The sequence below is a fragment of the Melospiza georgiana genome, chromosome 4, assembly GCF_028018845.1.
Source record: "Melospiza georgiana isolate bMelGeo1 chromosome 4, bMelGeo1.pri, whole genome shotgun sequence".
NCBI lineage: Eukaryota > Metazoa > Chordata > Aves > Passeriformes > Passerellidae > Melospiza > Melospiza georgiana.
This window is the reverse complement of record NC_080433.1, coordinates 8041315-8058057: the sequence shown is the minus strand read 5'-3', so window position 1 is coordinate 8058057 and position 16743 is coordinate 8041315. Positions and strand designations below refer to the sequence as shown.

The following is a 16743-nucleotide window of genomic DNA, read 5'->3' as shown; positions in this document are numbered from 1 at the left end:
TTTGTACACTAATACACAACTACATGTTACATAATAAAGACCCCTGAATCCCAAAACAGCTAACTGCAGTGAAAAAATAAATTTATTACATGATCTCTATTTATTTTTTCAGATATAGTAAATATAATAATTTTATTTTATATCTTTAAATATAATTTTATACAATAATATATATTATATCTCATATATTATGTAATATAATTATACATTATATAATATTATATATATTATTTTGTATAATAATAACTAATAGTATATAATTCTATATAATATATTTATTATAAAAATATATTTTATATAAAATATATATGCATTATTTATATATAATTAATATATAAAATAAAAATTAATAATAATATATATAAATAATATAAATAATAGATCTTTATAAAGTATAAATAATAAATTAAAAATAGATAATTTAAATTCTCTCTATATAAAAATTATTTCATATATTTATATATAGTATAATATATAATAATATATAATAGTATTTAATAATTTTATTTTATATCTTTATATATTTTTATATGTTACATTAATAATATAAAACAATAAATTTCCCTGAAACTGTGCAAGGGAAAGGATATGGTATAAAAAATTTAGGACTCAGCCTATATAAGAAAGTTTTATTATCCGCAGGTTCAATATACCTTCAATTACACTCAGAAACAGCGTTCTGCAAGCACCACAGGTCCCTAAACAGGACCTTTTCCTATAAAGCCACATTCACTATACCATGACCCAAAAAAGAGCAGCTCCAGGCTGGCCTTAAACTCAGTGGCTGCTGATGAGCCCAAGGAGGCCACGGTGACAGCAAAGAGATGGGGTACAGATTTCACCTCCCAGCCACCCTTGTCTGCCATCAGCAGGGCTGGCTGCTCTCTGCAGAGCTTAGCTGAGTCACTAAGCAGCTTTGTGCTGCTGAGCTGTCCCAGGTTTGCCCCCAGCTGCCCAGGCCAGGCGCAAGCAGAACTCCTCACTTGTTGCAGCTGTCGGCTTTGCCCTCGGAGGAGCCCAGCGCCGTGTCCATGAACGTCGCCACGTTGGAGAATCCTGCTGGCAGCTCATCCCACTCGTCAAACTTGATCCCGCTGCCCAGTGAGTAGGTCCCCTCTGCACACTTGCTGCACACCTGGTTCTTCATCTCCAGGTACTCTCCAGAGGCACAGGAGAAAGCTGGGGAGACAATAATTTACAACATAGGAATGAATTCATCAATCCTTATTAATTTGCTTTTTTTTTTCTGTCGCTTAATTAATTAAGATTGAACTGCCACTAAAGGGAAGCAAACAGAATGTCCCAGTCCCAGGAACACAACAGCAGAACTACCAACATCATCAGCAAAATTGAGATGTTCACCTGGGTTTTCACTGGAGTGGCAGCACTGAAACCAAACCCTGGTGACAGCTCCTGATTTGCAGCTTGCCTCCACTGGCAAAAGAAGATTTTTGGAAACAAAATCTCTATTGACAGATTGTGTCAAAAAGCAATTTGTGAAAATGAGTATTTATAATAGAGTTCTCCTCACACTTGCTCACCCAACTGTTACACTTTGAACTCAATTAAAACCAACAGTACTTGAGAGCCAGAACAGACTTTTCTACTCACCTAAGCTAAGAAGGGCACACAGCAGCAGGCTGACAGTCATATAACACTACAAACCGTGCCTGAGAGTAGCAGACCTAATCCAAAGGCCTCTCTGTGTTTCTCCTCACATGAACTACCTACAAAGCCTCAAACATCTTGCCTGATAGACCATGTGGTCTTGGAAAAGGTCACCCACAGGGTTGTGACTAGAAGATGAGGATCTTTGATTAGGGTGACATTAACATGCTGAGAAAATAACCACTGGTTGTCAGCACAGTAAAGGCATTATTCAAAATCTGTGTAATTAAGGGAAGTACAATTAGGAGGTATATTCACAAAGTGCTTTTTTTTCTGATGTCTCTAAAATTATTTCCTCCTAACAGCTGTATGCTCCTTGTCCCCCTGATGACATCTCTGCCTGATAAGGGAAGATTATTCCCATTATGAAAGAGATACCTAGACAGTAGCTGAAGTCCTGTCAGCCCACAGAGCCCCATGTCTGTGTCAGGAATCACAATTCCTGCCTGGACACTCATTTCAAAGGCAGGCCATCCCATTTTCCCTCAGTACCATGCTGCATCCTGTCCTCTTTGAGACTGAACACCCTGAATGGAAAAAAAATGAGCACTTTCTGCAGCCCATAGTACTTCCTACAACGTTTGCAGGTTTTTTAATTACTCCAGTCAAGTCAAAGCAGGATCCAGAGCAATGCACACAACTCACATCCCAAGAAATGATGGGATTTTCTTCTGTTTCACACATGCCACATTGCACAGTGACAGATCTTTCAGACACTCTCTTTGACAGACATAAACTCATTAGCCTGGGAAACTGCAGGATGAGACCAGACTGGCAGCCAAAGTGGTGAAACTGGCCCAAAACAATGACGTCGGCTGAAGTCCCAGAAAATGTGGTTCCACAGATGTGCCAGTATTTATCTAAGCTGCAGAAAAAACTTGTTTTATTGTAAGAACTTTGATTAACTCATGGCTGTGTAACATGAATCTCCATCTGAATCCAACTAACAATTCTGGCTCCCATTTCTGTCCCAGTACCAGCAGGATTTCTTTCTGTAATTGTCCTTAGTGCATGGCACTGGAAAGCAGATTAAAGATCTGTTTTGATGGAGTGATCTGCCAAAGGGTCATTTTTCCTTCTTGGTCCTATCAGCATACTCTGAACTTGAGACAGATTTCTAGCCCTGCTGCTCACTGGTGATGGACCAAGAAGGAAAGTGGGCAGGATCCAGGCAGAGATGGGTGTGGGGTGGGAATAAACAACGAAATCCTGCCATGATGAAGTTCTGTGAAAGACTGACAGACAGACAGAAAATCCACCCTCAATAAGGGCAAGTGGTTCACTATAAGCAACAAGATAGAGCTAACACCCCACCTGACTGACTGTGTGACCTCAGCTCAAGCCACAGGCTCTCCCTGCACCTGGGGTGGGAAAGAGCTTCCTTCAGAGATTTGGGAAGTAAAAGCAGTAAACACATCCCTGTGTGTCTGAACTGTGACCACACTTTGTACAGCTTTTCACCTTAAATATATAAAGATGTCCTGACTCACTGCTTTAGCATAATTAATAAATATTGCTTTATTTTTTCCTTTTGAAGGGTGCAGAGAAAAGCTATCAGAAAGGGAAGCAGAAAAGTAAGGTCTCTCATGACATCTTTGAATTCTTTAATAGTTTCAGCTTTTTTTTTTTTAAGGAAAGCTAAATAGCAGGAAATTGAAAGTGCGGCTTAGCCATTCCAGAATCATGAAATTCAACTCAGGAGTCAAGAACCATGAGCAATTCACTGCCATAATGAAGATGCTGAGGGCAGCAGAGCCTCCTCTTCCATCACAGTGAGGTTGAGCAGAGATTATTACTTTAGTTGAACTAATATGTTTTAACCCCTTGCAAACTGATCATTTGAGAGAAATAAAAGAGTGCAAGAGATTTGTGCAAGACACATCACACATCTCTCACCTTCCAGGAAATAGGTGAGCCTTTCTCTTATTTTTTGGGGAATTACTTTCTTTCCTTGTAAGAATTGTATTTAAAAGGCAGCAGCATTTCCCATCAAAACACATTCCCCTGCAAGCAAACTGGCTCTGAGCATGCCAGCTGCTTGCCAGGTTCAATTTGGGGCTGAATGTGGCTAATGGCAACATGAACCACTTTCAACACTGGAACAGATGCAGCATTTGGTCTCGTTCCAGCTGGAGAAGGGTGGGGAGGAAATCCAGTGTGTGGTGAGCATGAAGATGGTCTCCTCTCCTAGAGTCTCACAGCTTGGTCTTTCATCAAGGGGGAGACCAAAAACAGGGCAAACTTTCTTTAGTCTAAATTGCATCATTTCAAGAGTTCATCCCAGCTGGAGACAGGGAGATCAGTCACTTGTGGAGGGACAGAGCACAGATCCACCCCAGGGCATCCCAGGAGCTTCTCCTTTCTCACGGCTACTCCATATCACTAAGACATAGCTGAGCACAGATGCAGCACTTCCCAGTAGCCACAGAAACAGCTGGAATTATTGCAGCACTGCTGTGTTTGTGAGGGTGACACACACGAGATGCTGCCAACAAGAAGGACTGCATCACAACTTAGGAAGTTAAGGAGTGATGCAAAGTTGTGGGAACACAAATTCTATATTTTAGGTGTGTGCTCTGATTTGTCCTCCACTAAATCCTCCCTCTTCAGAATCCAGAGGAAAAAATATTCTTCCACATTAGAGGAAGATTCTGTGAACACCCCTGACCCAAGAGTTCATTTGTTTAGGTATTTGATACGTTATTTTCAAAGAAACCATTTCTACTGAATAACTGGACATCACTGTTTTCTGTCCCTCTCTAATTGCAGACTTTACTATTACACCTCTCAAATATCAGTTTGGCTGTTACACACCAACTTAGACAGAGTAATGCACATTGTGAAGACTGAATGTGATATTTCTGTGAAGAAAACTGTGAAATGAATGGAAAGATTTCATGGTTTGCCCCATCATGGGCATTTTTAAAATTGGGAGAACATTTCCAGAGGCAGTTAGGAACAGCAGGACACGCTGTGGTGCTGGATACACTGCTGCCTTTGGAGCTGATACAATTATTGGTGATTGAAGCTGCAGCTTTCCTAAATAACTACAGAAGGGAAAAAAAAAATTTTAGTTTGTGCAGGTGACTAGTCTTTCTCACAAAAAGATGTTGTAAAGTACAGCTTAACTAGATATTTCCCCAGGCAGCCACACATATTCCTACACACATGCAATAAAGCTGACAGTGTATGTACGCACTTAATAAAAAATTTACATGAGACCCAGTGCTAATAGCTACCACTGTATAAGTCTTGTCAAACAGACCTCATTTCATTCTTTAAAGAGATTACAAGTCACTTGATAAAGGTGATGGAGTGGATGTGGCATTCACATTTTCTGGAAAAATCCCTTTGCCCAGGATTTCTCTCCTGAGAAGCTGAGAAGCCTCAGAGAAAAAGGAAAACAATAATGATCTGATTTCCTTCTCCTGTGTTGTGCTCACACGTGGAATGTGTTTGGAGATTGTTTACCCACAGGTGATTGTTTCATTGGATTCTGCTGTGAGTTGTTTTGACTCATTGGCCAATCAGGGCCAAGTTGTGTCAGGACTCTAGAAAGAGTCAGGAGTTTTCTTTATTATCTTTTCAGTATTCTGTAAGTATCCTTTCTGTATTCTTCAGTATAGTTTAGTATAGTATTCTTTATTATAATATAGTATCATAAAATAGTAAATTGGCCTTTTGAGAACATGGAGTCAGATTCATCATTCCTTCCTGCCACCAGGGACCCCACAAATACAGTAGAGTGGATGTCATGGACTTAGGGTTCCTAACACAGCTGCATGTCACTCTGATGAAGAAAGGTGGGGAACACCTTAAAGGGATTGAGAACTGCCTGAGTGACAGATCTCAGGTGGGGCTGTTAGAAATTAGAAATTATCCTTGAGCAGGGAGGAAGGGGCAGTTCCGCCTGCCCAGGACTGAGTCTGATGGCTGCCCACATTTTTCTCAATGATCTGCAGGCAGAAAGAAAAAGAATGGTATCAAGATTGGCAGGGGAGAGGCTGTTACCAAGCCTGAGCCCACTCAAAGTCAGTGTGCTGACACTAGTGAGATCTGGATAAATTCAGAGGTGCAGGTAGAGACTTGGAGGATGAAACATGTATTACAGAGAAGAAGATTGTTATAATGCTGCATATAGATATGATTTGGCATTTTTAGGAGGTCAGTACAAAACAAAAGGATTTCAAATGGTTTTAAAATTAGAGGTAATGTCCTCCAGTGAGAGATCTGAAGTGCTTAATCTAGTTAGTTTATCACAAGAAGATTGAAAGTCAACTTGATTAATATATAAGCATCTCCAGGGGGAGAAAACACAAGATCCTGCTGCACTTTTTAATCAAGCAGACAAATGCATGAGAAGAGCTACCTTCTGGAAGCTGAACCCAAACAAACTCAAATTAGAAATAAGGCACAGATTTTTAATAGGAGGAATGACTGACTGCTGGAACAATCTGTCATGGCATGTGATGGACCCTTTGTCTCTCAAGTGTTTCATGCCATAACTGGATAGCATATGGAAGAAAATCTCATGCCAAATACCTATTATCAGCCCCTCCATCAGCCTGGCTGGGTGTATTTTAATGGTCTGTGAGGTCAGACCAGCAAATTTAATTAAACCCCTTACTCTTAAGCTCTGAGTCAAGATCAGTGGTGCCCTGCCTCCCTCCTAGGACACACCATGAGGACTGGGGCATCCTGAAGCAGGAGCCCTGCCCATGGTGTAACCACTTCCAAGGAGTGCTTGCAGTCCATCACTTGGCAGATCTGATTGCACTTCACAATCACTTGCCAGCCATGGAAACAGCTCTCCAGAGGCCAAAACAGACCATAAACAAGCTTGTCTCGTTTGCCCTTTGACTGCAAGTCTCCAGGGTCACATTCTGTCTTTTAGTTCACAGTGACCCTCCTGGTGATTTTGGTGGACTTGGAACAATATTAGCTGGCACATATCTCTTCTATTAAGTGACCACATCATTCTCACATTGCTTAACTCTCTGATGCTCCAGCATCAGATCAGGACAGGATTACCATAAGCAAAGATTGCCAAACAGAGTAGATCCTCACATGTATTTGGCTACTCAGCTTCTCCTGAGCACTGAAACTTTCCTCTGGAGTGTTTTCTCATGCCAAGTATCTTGCAGATACTGCCACATTGTGAGAGGGATCAGAATATTTGAGATTTCACCAGAAAATTAACCAAAGCTGTCTCAATACCCTGCATCCTCCAACACCAAACTATAATGTATTCAATTGCTTTCCTCCCTTATGCAGCCCTGGCCTCTAACTCTTCCCTCTTTCCTCATCCAGCTTCCCATCCCACTTGGACCCACTACTTCTACCTCCACCACTCTTCTCAGCAGACTTTTTCCTCCAGACATTTCTTACTTAAAACTAAAACTAAACTATCTCAGGTCTTCTGTTTATTCTGTTGCCACAGAACATGTGCACATTTATGTGTATTGTTCTGTGTCCCCCCAGCTTTCAAAAGTTAGGATTAATTAAAAAAGAAAAAGACGCAGGACTGGACTTTACCAATTTGTACAACATCAGAAGGGGATAGCAATTGAGCAGTTCTACTCAAATCAATGAAAACACAAAGCAAAGATAATCTCAAACACTGTTTTCCATCTCTCCCCTCTCCATTCCTCTGTTGTTCATCCAAAGCCCAGGTGATGTGCTGCCATCCCCTGCAGGCAGAGTCAGGGCTGAACTGTCTCAGCCTCCCATGGGCAGAGGTGGAAATGTGAGGTTGGCAGCATCAGGCAGCTGTGTCCCAGAACAGCTGCTGTTTTCAGCACACACATGGCACAAGCCTGGAGGGGAAGCTGTGGCCAAAGCACATGGAGGCTTTTTAGTGATACCCTGGGGCATCAGGGTCCACACAACATGGAACCAAGGAGCAACCAAAACACAGAATGAGGAGGGGAAAAAAAGAGAGGAAGACAAAGGATGAGAGGAAATCATTGCTTTATTATTAATGTTTCCTATAATCTTGCCAGCTTCAGAATGTCTTCTGTGAATAATTTATACAAGGCTTCTCCAATAGGCTGTGAATAATTTATGTTCGTTTTCTTCAGTCATTATTTCCCAATGTGTTACCAGGAACTAGACTGAATCTTAATTAAAAAAAGAAAAAAGTCTGTCTAGGCTGTTTAGTCTTAGAAAGGTGATCATACTGAAACCTGATACAACTTGGGCAAGAGTCACTTTTGTGGAATACCTCTGCATTTCATAGGAATACATAACTTTTCCTTTTATCCAAAAAATAATGAAATACAGCAAAGCTTTTTTCAGTTCACCTCTTTTCCCCAGCTGGCCTGCCACATGGGACACTTTATTATCACTTTATTGCATCATTTGGACACTGAAAGGCGTGGGTTTGGAATGGAAATAATCAATTCACAGCAGTGTTGTGTGGAGAGCAGGAATGCAGCGATCACCAAGAGCTTAGGAAGCACACTTGCTACCAGGGTTTGAGCAGCCATCCCAGTGGAGATGGCAGGAAACACATCTGGAGGTGAGTGAGCATCTCTCCAGCCCTACTGACTCCATCGTGCACATTTTGATTGTTCATCAACCAAAGTGGTTCTAGTGCCATTTGATGGTCTCTGCACACACACACAGCCCTTGCCTCTCATCCCTCTACCAAGCCATAACCAATCTCAAGGTCTTGCCAGCTGCTTCCCTCTTGAAAGAGAAATTAGTGACTCAGAGGAATTTCTTTTTCCCTTTTTTAATTACATTTTGTACACAACCAAGGTGAAGAATTCATCAAAAGACACTAAGGCCAACCTTTCTCCTCATAAACTCAGTACACACATCAACATGCAGCTCCCAGTAACTCTTCCTCAGAGAAGAGAATCAAATTCTGAGGGTTCAGCGCAAACTTTTCAGCTTTTTAAACTATTTACCTATTTTGTTTTGAATCTCTCCTTCAAACAGTTAACAATGTGACTCCTTTTGCAAAGACAGAGTCTTGCTCATCCACAGAGTAAAAATTCTGGAAAAAATACTTGTAAAACTGGGGTATGTCACGTGGAAATGCCATGAAGTCTAGCCTCAAGCTTCAGCCCAGGTGAGAAACCTAATAGCATCAGTAAGACTCATACCTGACTGGAGTCAGGAACATGAATTAGCAGGGATGCTCAAAGAGGAACAGGAATAAACCTGCTCAAGTGCTTTGCTAAATCACAGCCTTTCAATAGCAACTCTCAAACTGTGCTGTGCACACCCCTGCTAGCTGAACAGCTTTGCTCCATGGCAGCCCTGCGTTAATATGTGTGTGCACACAAAATTTGCAGATGCCTCCTGACTCCAGGGGAGTTAGGAGCAGGCCCAGTTCTTACATGCTTGGGATATCCAGCTTTACCAAAGACTGAGAGAACATCAAACTCAAAACCTTCATTTAAGTTTTCTGTTATGAAAGAAAAATGCTAAAACTCTTTCTGATCACTTAAATTGCCCTAAAGGGTTATAAAGTGAACAGCCTCAAAAAGGTCATTTTGCCTAATTGAGTCTGCAATTAGCAGGAAGATCCCTATCTCCTCCTGTGGTATCCTGGGAGCAGATTACACATGTTAGAATACACTCAACAAACACAGCTCAGTAGCAATAAATCAGGTCAAATTCTGCTCTCAGACTCCATAAAGCCCATTGTAATTGAGGACAGTCTATTTTCTGAAGTCGGTGGAGCTTTTCACATTTCTCATTTGCTACAGGCTCACACCAATATCTTCAAAACTGAAGCACATTTCTGATTTCAAAGAAGTTGCTCCCACTTTAGTGGCACCAGGTGAAGGTGCACTTTGCTAAGCAGAGCCACAGAATCATTGAGGTTGGAAAAGACCTAAAGCATCCAGAAAAAAAGATCTATAAGCATCAAGTCCAACCTTAACCCAACACTGCCAACTCCAGCAATAAACCATGTCCCCAGGTGCCACATCTACATGGTTTTTCAACACTTGGCAAGGATGGTGATTCCACTACCTCCCAGGGTATCCTGTTCAAATAATATGATCAAGTTCTATATTATCAACTCTTTTTTTGTCTCTTTTCTTAAGAAATCTTCCTGATTACAACTGGCATTTTGATGCTGACTATAATAATGACCCTATCAGCTCTTGAACACAGTAAATCCAGCCCCTTTAAAAATGCTCCATTATTTTCACTATAATTTCTTTATTATGCTCACAGCACTACAAAATGAGCAGACATTTATGAGGTAAGGAGATAAGGTACAACCTATTCTTACGTAGGATGGCAAAAAAGAACTAATCTTCTGTGGAATAAGAGAGATAATATATTAAGATGGTGCAAGGTCAAAATGTGAACCCTTTCAGCTCTTTTTTAGCAAAAATTCTGCTCAGAGATGAGAATATCAGAGGGAAGGGAAGGGAAGGGAAGGGAAGGGAAGGGAAGGGAAGGGAAGGGAAGGGAAGGGAAGGGAAGGGAAGGGAAGGGAAGGGAAGGGAAGGGAAGGGAAGGGAAGGGAAGGGAAGGGAAGGGAAGGGAAGGGAAGGGAAGGGAAGGGAAGGGAAGGGAAGGGAAGGGAAGGGAAGGGAAGGGAAGGGAAGGGAAGGGAAGGGAAGGGAAGGGAAGGGAAGGGAAGGGAAGGGAAGGGAAGGGAAGGGAAGGGAAGGGAAGGGAAGGGAAGGGAAGGGAAGGGAAGGGAAGGGAAGGGAAGGGAAGGGAAGGGAAGGGAAGGGAAGGGAAGGGAAGGGAAGGGAAGGGAAGGGAAGGGAAGGGAAGGGAAGGGAAGGGAAGGGAAGCTCCAAATTCAGAGTCTGGACTGTAAATCATGCAGCATATGGTCAGGCTGGCAGAAGAGCCTGATGGTGGCCACAGAAACAGACTGCAGTGCAGTGTCAGCAGGAGCACCATGCCAAGTGCTGCTCCCAGTGCCAAATCCCAAAGAGTCCCCCCATTAAACACTGCCTACAGCCCCACACCAAAGCAAAGGGCTCCCAGAGATCCCAGCCATCAGGGGGTGCAGGAAAGGGCCTAGCCCTAAAGGAAGCTGCTCCCGGGGACTGCCATCAATATTTTCCATTTAAAAAGCCAAGCAACTGCCCTGATGGCAGTGATCCTTATCAGCTAAATTCCCTTCCTGCTATCAGACTCATGGAGGGATCAGAGAGAGATCTGTGGTAATTAAAAATGAAGGAGATCAAATTAGTAAAGCACATTCCCAACTGTCAGGAGTGATTCAGAGGTCTGGATTCTGCAGAAGGAGGATCTCTGTCTGCCACTCCCACCTCCCTGTATGTACCCGACCTCCAGAACAGTATTGGGAAGATGCCCAGAGGGGATACCTTAAATGGGAAGCAGAGGAGAGCCAGAATAGCTCTAGGAGTAATAAATATTACCTTTTCCCTGGCCAAAATCTTTCTGGACTTTTAATGCATCTCTTCACAGGAACCCTTGCAACCGTGATGTGGCAGCATCAAAAAATGTGATTCAGCTCTGAACAAACAGAAACCTGAGAGAGATGCCCAAGCAGTCTGGTGTGGCCATGACACAGGTGACACAGCTGTGGCCAGTTCCACAGAGGTACCACACCATGCACACAGGCTGCAGGGCCTGAAAGTGGTGATGGCTGCAGCCCCACAGAGCAAGAACAGAAAAAAACAGAGGGGAGTGAAATACAGAACAGGGCATGCTGCAACTGCAGAGCTGCTACTGCAGCTTCCCTCACATATCTGGGTCACTGCTTAGCAGGACTTCCTACAGCACCACAAAAATCTCTCATGTGAGCCTCCTCCTTCCTTCCCACCTACATGGGAGAGGTGTGGAGGGCAGGAGGGCAGCAGGAGGGAAAATGGATCATTGTGCTGCTCTGTGCTCATGGAAAGAAAAAAAACATTAAAATCCTTCTCCTGGGAAGCAGGTCACAAAGCAGTCAAAATATGGTAGCCCTGCTTGCTGAGGACACTGTCTGCTCTGCAGGTGAGCTGTGCTGATGAAGTTTCTGAAGACACAAAAACGGGGTAGGATCCTGGCAGGTTTTGGAGCCTACAGCAGTTTCAGGGAATGCTGAGGCTGTGCTCAGCAGGACACAGTCAGCTGTGATTTGCAGGTCACTGTGTGCTCCAAAATGCAGCAGAGCACAGAGACACCCAAGGAAATTTGAAATGGTTTCATCCAAATGAGAAGCAGTAAAACACAACATCCTGAACACGAGCACATCTCGGGACACCGACTGAGCTCTGATGCCACAGTCCAATTGCTCCAAATATGGGAAGCACCTGAGCTAACACATTTTTAGCAATCTCAATGTCTTTCCACTCCACTGGAGGCCACAGTCTAGACGTATTTACAAAGCAGAAGACATTTAACATATTGTTATGCCATCTTTCACATTTCTAGTTCAGACACAACTTAAAGAGAGCGACTGCTGAGCATTTGGAAGAAGGAGAGGTTGGCACAGAATTCTCAGGATTCAAAATTAATGACAGACTGCACATCACTTCTCTTTTCAGGGAGCAGTAAAGACCAGTGGCAGATATTCCCAACCAGCAGCATTTCTGAGTAGATGGAAACAACTGCAAACATTGTGAAGTCAGCAGTGATTGCAGATGTGCTCCAAAAGAAATCACTTTCTCATACAGATTCCCTCATACCATTGTGTCCACTAAGGGCTCTACCAACCCCAAGAAAACAATAAAAAAAAAGCCCTAAGAACTCATGGTGCTACAACTGCTATACAAGTGCAACCCTCTCTTAAAGGCAGAGACATTGTTGGCCACAGGGTATCTCAGGACTAATAGATGCTGAACACAACTTCTGAAGACAGCAGACCTCTGGAAGGGGGAAACTGGAAGCTGGAAATTGTCCTACCCAGAGTGATTTTACTGTAGGCCCTGATTCTGCAGGTTGAAGGACCAAGGAGAAACCCAAGGAGACTCCAGGATTCTACCAAATGCCAGAAGGAGCCCAGTTCCTATGTCCTGGCATAGGGTAGGACTTGAAAGATGTAGGAGAATCTGAATAAATTTGTAGAATGTCCAGAAAGACTCAGCTCAGAGGATATGGCATAGTTCTGGCATTTCTTCATAGACCTTGGGATAAAATAGCACCAGGCCTGAGAGAAGGAATGCTTCTCAAAGAGCCAATAATGTGAGTTGTGTGCAAACCCTGGCCAAGCCTGCAGCACAAATCTCACTCTGCACACGATCCACAAAGAACATGACTTGTAGAAGCCTCAGACACAGAACCTTTTGTTTTCCTTAGGCTGCAGAAATTCATGCTTTTAGATTAAGATGTCCTTGGTACAGCTGCTGCATTGTCAGGTGAGACAGAAGCCACCAGCTTAGAGAATGTGACAAGGAGATATCTATCAGCACCTTCAACACAACTCATCATCAACAACAGACCCCACGTGCAAACTCCAGAGATTTGTGGGGCAGTCACTTTTCAAAAGCTGCCTCTCCCAGTTTATCCCACCCACTGGAGAATGGACTGTCAGCCAAACTCTCTGCTGGTTAAAATATTTTACAGCAAAAACCACTACGTTAACCAAGCTGAATGTGAAAGGTGTTCCCCACACATTCCCACAGTGACTGACTGCTGTTGACAGATTCATGTTTTCAGGCTGAAAGATTGGTTGTTCTTTAAGCAAAAGGTGAAAGACTAAGAGATGAGAAAACCTAAAATTACTTTTGCCATCAGAACATAGCCAGACAGCCCCTGCTGCCAGTTAATTTACTACACACAGAAAGAAAATATACAACTCCAAGAGCCCAGGGAGATGGGATCTGAGGGGTTCAGTAAAAAAGTCAAACATCTGATTGCTTCTCAAACCAGCTGAATTGCCATGGGATTTAACAGCAACACTACAAGAAGGAGAAGAGTTTTCCAGTATATTTAACAGAATCCTGTATTTTGGTGTATAATATCAGAGCCTATCTCCCAGGAAAAGTTTTCACCTTGTCTAGCAGGGGCCAGATATTGAAAAACCAGATTCATCTATTGTTATAAACCAGCTGAATTCTCATTGGAATTGATTTAAGACCAGAAACAGGCACAAACAATAGAAGATGGAGAGGGAAGTGAACCATTTGTCAAGATCTGTAGCAGAAAGTTGAGGATAGTGTAATATTGCTGGACTTAAACCATTTATCACAAGATTTAAGAAGAAATAATGTATGTCACAAACAAAATAGTTATACCTATGTCCTCCAGGGTACACCAAAGTGGTTGTGCAGCAGAAGAAATAAAACTATCAGCTCCTTTATAGTGCAGGCAGCAAAAAGTGATAGGCTTGAAGTATAACAAGGGAGATTCAACAGCAGAAAAATCTTTAACAGGAGGGAAAATGAAAAGAACTAAATATATGAGCAAATATCTGGAGAGCTTCTGGGCTCTTCATCACAAGAGGTGCCTGAAAACAGCCCAGCCAAACATCAGCCATGAATGACAGTCATTGCTACTACAGCTATTTGGGCTGGAGGGTGAATTATGGGATCACCTGAGGTGCTTCTCAGGTCTAGATTTCTGTAATTGAAAAGGCCCATCCTAAGGATATACAGAGATTCCACATTTAAAACCTTGGAAACTAAATCCAAATACCAGGAATGACACATTCTCAAATGCTGCTTGGAAGCAGTCAGAAACCTTGAGTGATCAACAGTGATCAACACTGCTACAGAAAACATTTATGCACCTCACACTGGAACACAGAGAAATGAAAATAAACCTTTAGAGGAGCAGAGTCAGAAGTGAGTAAATCTGACATCTGCTGCAATAGAACTGAAAAGACATAGCCATTGTTCATCCTGTTTGTCAGATACAATAATTTATACCCTCTGGTATAAATTACTGCTAGGATCTTTTGTGGAGAGAATTGCTGGAGCAAGGAAGTGTGATGGGAAAGAGCATTCAGACTGGGGAGCAATGAAACAGTGAGGGCTGTGTTTGCAGAGCAGCAGTTTGTTTATATCCCCCAGATGCAAAAAAAGTGTTTCAACATTAAAAAATGCAGAACCAAGTGATATGAAAACACTCCAAATTGTTAAAAAAATGCATGAATAAATAAAATGCAGGAGATTTATCATAAAAATAACTGAGGTGAATAAGACATTTACCATTCTTTATGCATTCAGTTTATGAATTAGCTAAATAACGGAAATAATGAGAATGTGGACACTATATAGCTTGAACAATATATAGCAAATATAGTTTGAGCACTGGTGGTCACCATTTTGACTGGAGAGCTGCAGGGCAGCTCAAGACAAGCAACCACAGCTCTTCAGGGGGTGCTGTCAGAGATGTGTCTGTGAATCAGCATACAAGGGTACCTGCAGCAGACAGTGCCTTTCATGGGTACACTGCACAGACAATCCCTGCTCCACATCTCCAGCAGACAGAAAGCTGGCTTGGAGGGAAAGGAAAACTCAGGGAAACTGGGGACATCAGTGACAACCCTACAAATGTAAACAGCACAAAAAAGCATAACAGTCTGTAAAATGAGAAGTCACAACATACTGCATTCCTTCCCTCTCACAGGGTCGGGTAGTCCAGAGCACTCCACGGCCGGGTTGGGGACAGCCACCCTCCACCTGGAGCCACTGCTGTCGCACTCCGTGTACTCGAAGTGGTAATCTGTCTGCAAGCAACCACAAAGAGGTTCAGTTTCATCATAACATTTGCATATTAAGCTCATTAATCAAGGCTGGGATTAGCAAGCTCAGTTGTAATTAAACCAGAGAGGAAGTGGCTGGTGTGGAACACACTGTGCAGCTGTGATGATTGCCGTGTCTCATCACAGAGCAAGCGTGGCTCTCATCAGGTGCTGTGCAGCACAAATGCTGGGGCAGAAGGAGGGATTTGACAAAGCACTTGATAGACAGGAGGCAGACACCCCTGGAATTTTTTTCCCAGTCTCTTAGAGTAGGATTGATGGAAAATTTCTGTCCATCACAGTATCTGATCTACAGCAGCCAAGGAGGTTTCCTCTTTGATCAATGGATGAAGCCACACTTGAGCACAAGTCATGCCTTGATAGGCTGAATGTGTAAGATGGATGGAATCATTCCTCCTGCAAGTGCCTTTCCCTCTTTGTCAGTTTAAGAGGAATCCCAGGCAAATAAGGGCAGATAACCCCAGTATTGGGCTACCTGAAAATGTCATCCAGGATCAGCTCTGAGGAGCACCTCAAGGCAGAATTGTGGTGCAAGGGGAGATCAGTCCCATGGTCTGGGGCTGAGATAAGCCCTGGGCAGACTCAGTGAAATAGAGTAAGAAACTGCCTAGTTAGCTAGGAAAGAATATTAGCTATTTGTCTTATTAATAGTATTGATTCAGATCCCACATATAATCTAGACTTACATTTAATTACATTTTTTGTTTTGTGTTTATAGCTCTGTTTTCAAATTCATAGCTCAGAAGTTTGTGATTAAAATAAACTTCAGCAACATCTCATTTTTCAGTCAGTTTGGGTGGAGCTGGCAAAAATGGTAAATAACCTCCTTCAGAAGGAACCCATGTTCAAATAACATGCAAGCTTCATAAGATGGTTTCATATAGGCAAAGCCACCTCCAGCTCCCTCTGCAGTTAATCAAAGTAAAATATTGCTTCTAGTTTAGGGCAAATTTGAAAGATGTACCAAATTTGGGCTCATATGCCTATTTCAGACACCTGTTGCAGAGGGGGACAAGGAGACAAAACATCCTAGAAACACTTCTTTCTCCCCACTGGCTACAGAGGAAAACTAGCCACTTAATTTGGATGGAGTCTTCTTCATTTCCTCAGGGGAACCCCACCTCCAACACTGCACATCTCTTCCTGGCCCATGGTAATGAGAAAATTTAGCCACCAGCTCAATATTTGAGAAGTTTTGGGACAGCCTGGAGGGATGATCCATAAAGTCTGGTGGGCTCCTTTCAGTTTATCTTTTCCAGGCAGGACTGGCCATGAGCCCAGGAGGGGAGGCCGTGGCTGTGTCTGCAGCCCCGGGCACAACAGCTTTGGGCTGCAGACACAGAGCTCTCCAACAAGAGCTCTCCAGCTGCTGCAGCTCACTCTGCAGCAATCCCCACCCAAGGGGCAGCAGAAATCTGCCTTCCTGCCATGAC

General features: G+C 42.8%; 1 protein-coding gene across 1 annotated transcript in view; it reads right to left on the bottom strand.

The window, feature by feature from the left end:
- ELAPOR2 (endosome-lysosome associated apoptosis and autophagy regulator family member 2) overlaps positions 1-16743 on the bottom strand; it is a 102317-nt gene that overhangs the window by 35068 nt on the left and 50506 nt on the right. Inside the window, exons 2-3 of the mRNA XM_058023022.1 lie at positions 15154-15274; positions 984-1179 (exon numbers count right to left, since the gene is read on the bottom strand). Of these exons, the coding sequence (XP_057879005.1) occupies positions 984-1179; positions 15154-15274 (317 nt within the window). The remainder of the gene's footprint in view (positions 1-983; positions 1180-15153; positions 15275-16743) is intronic.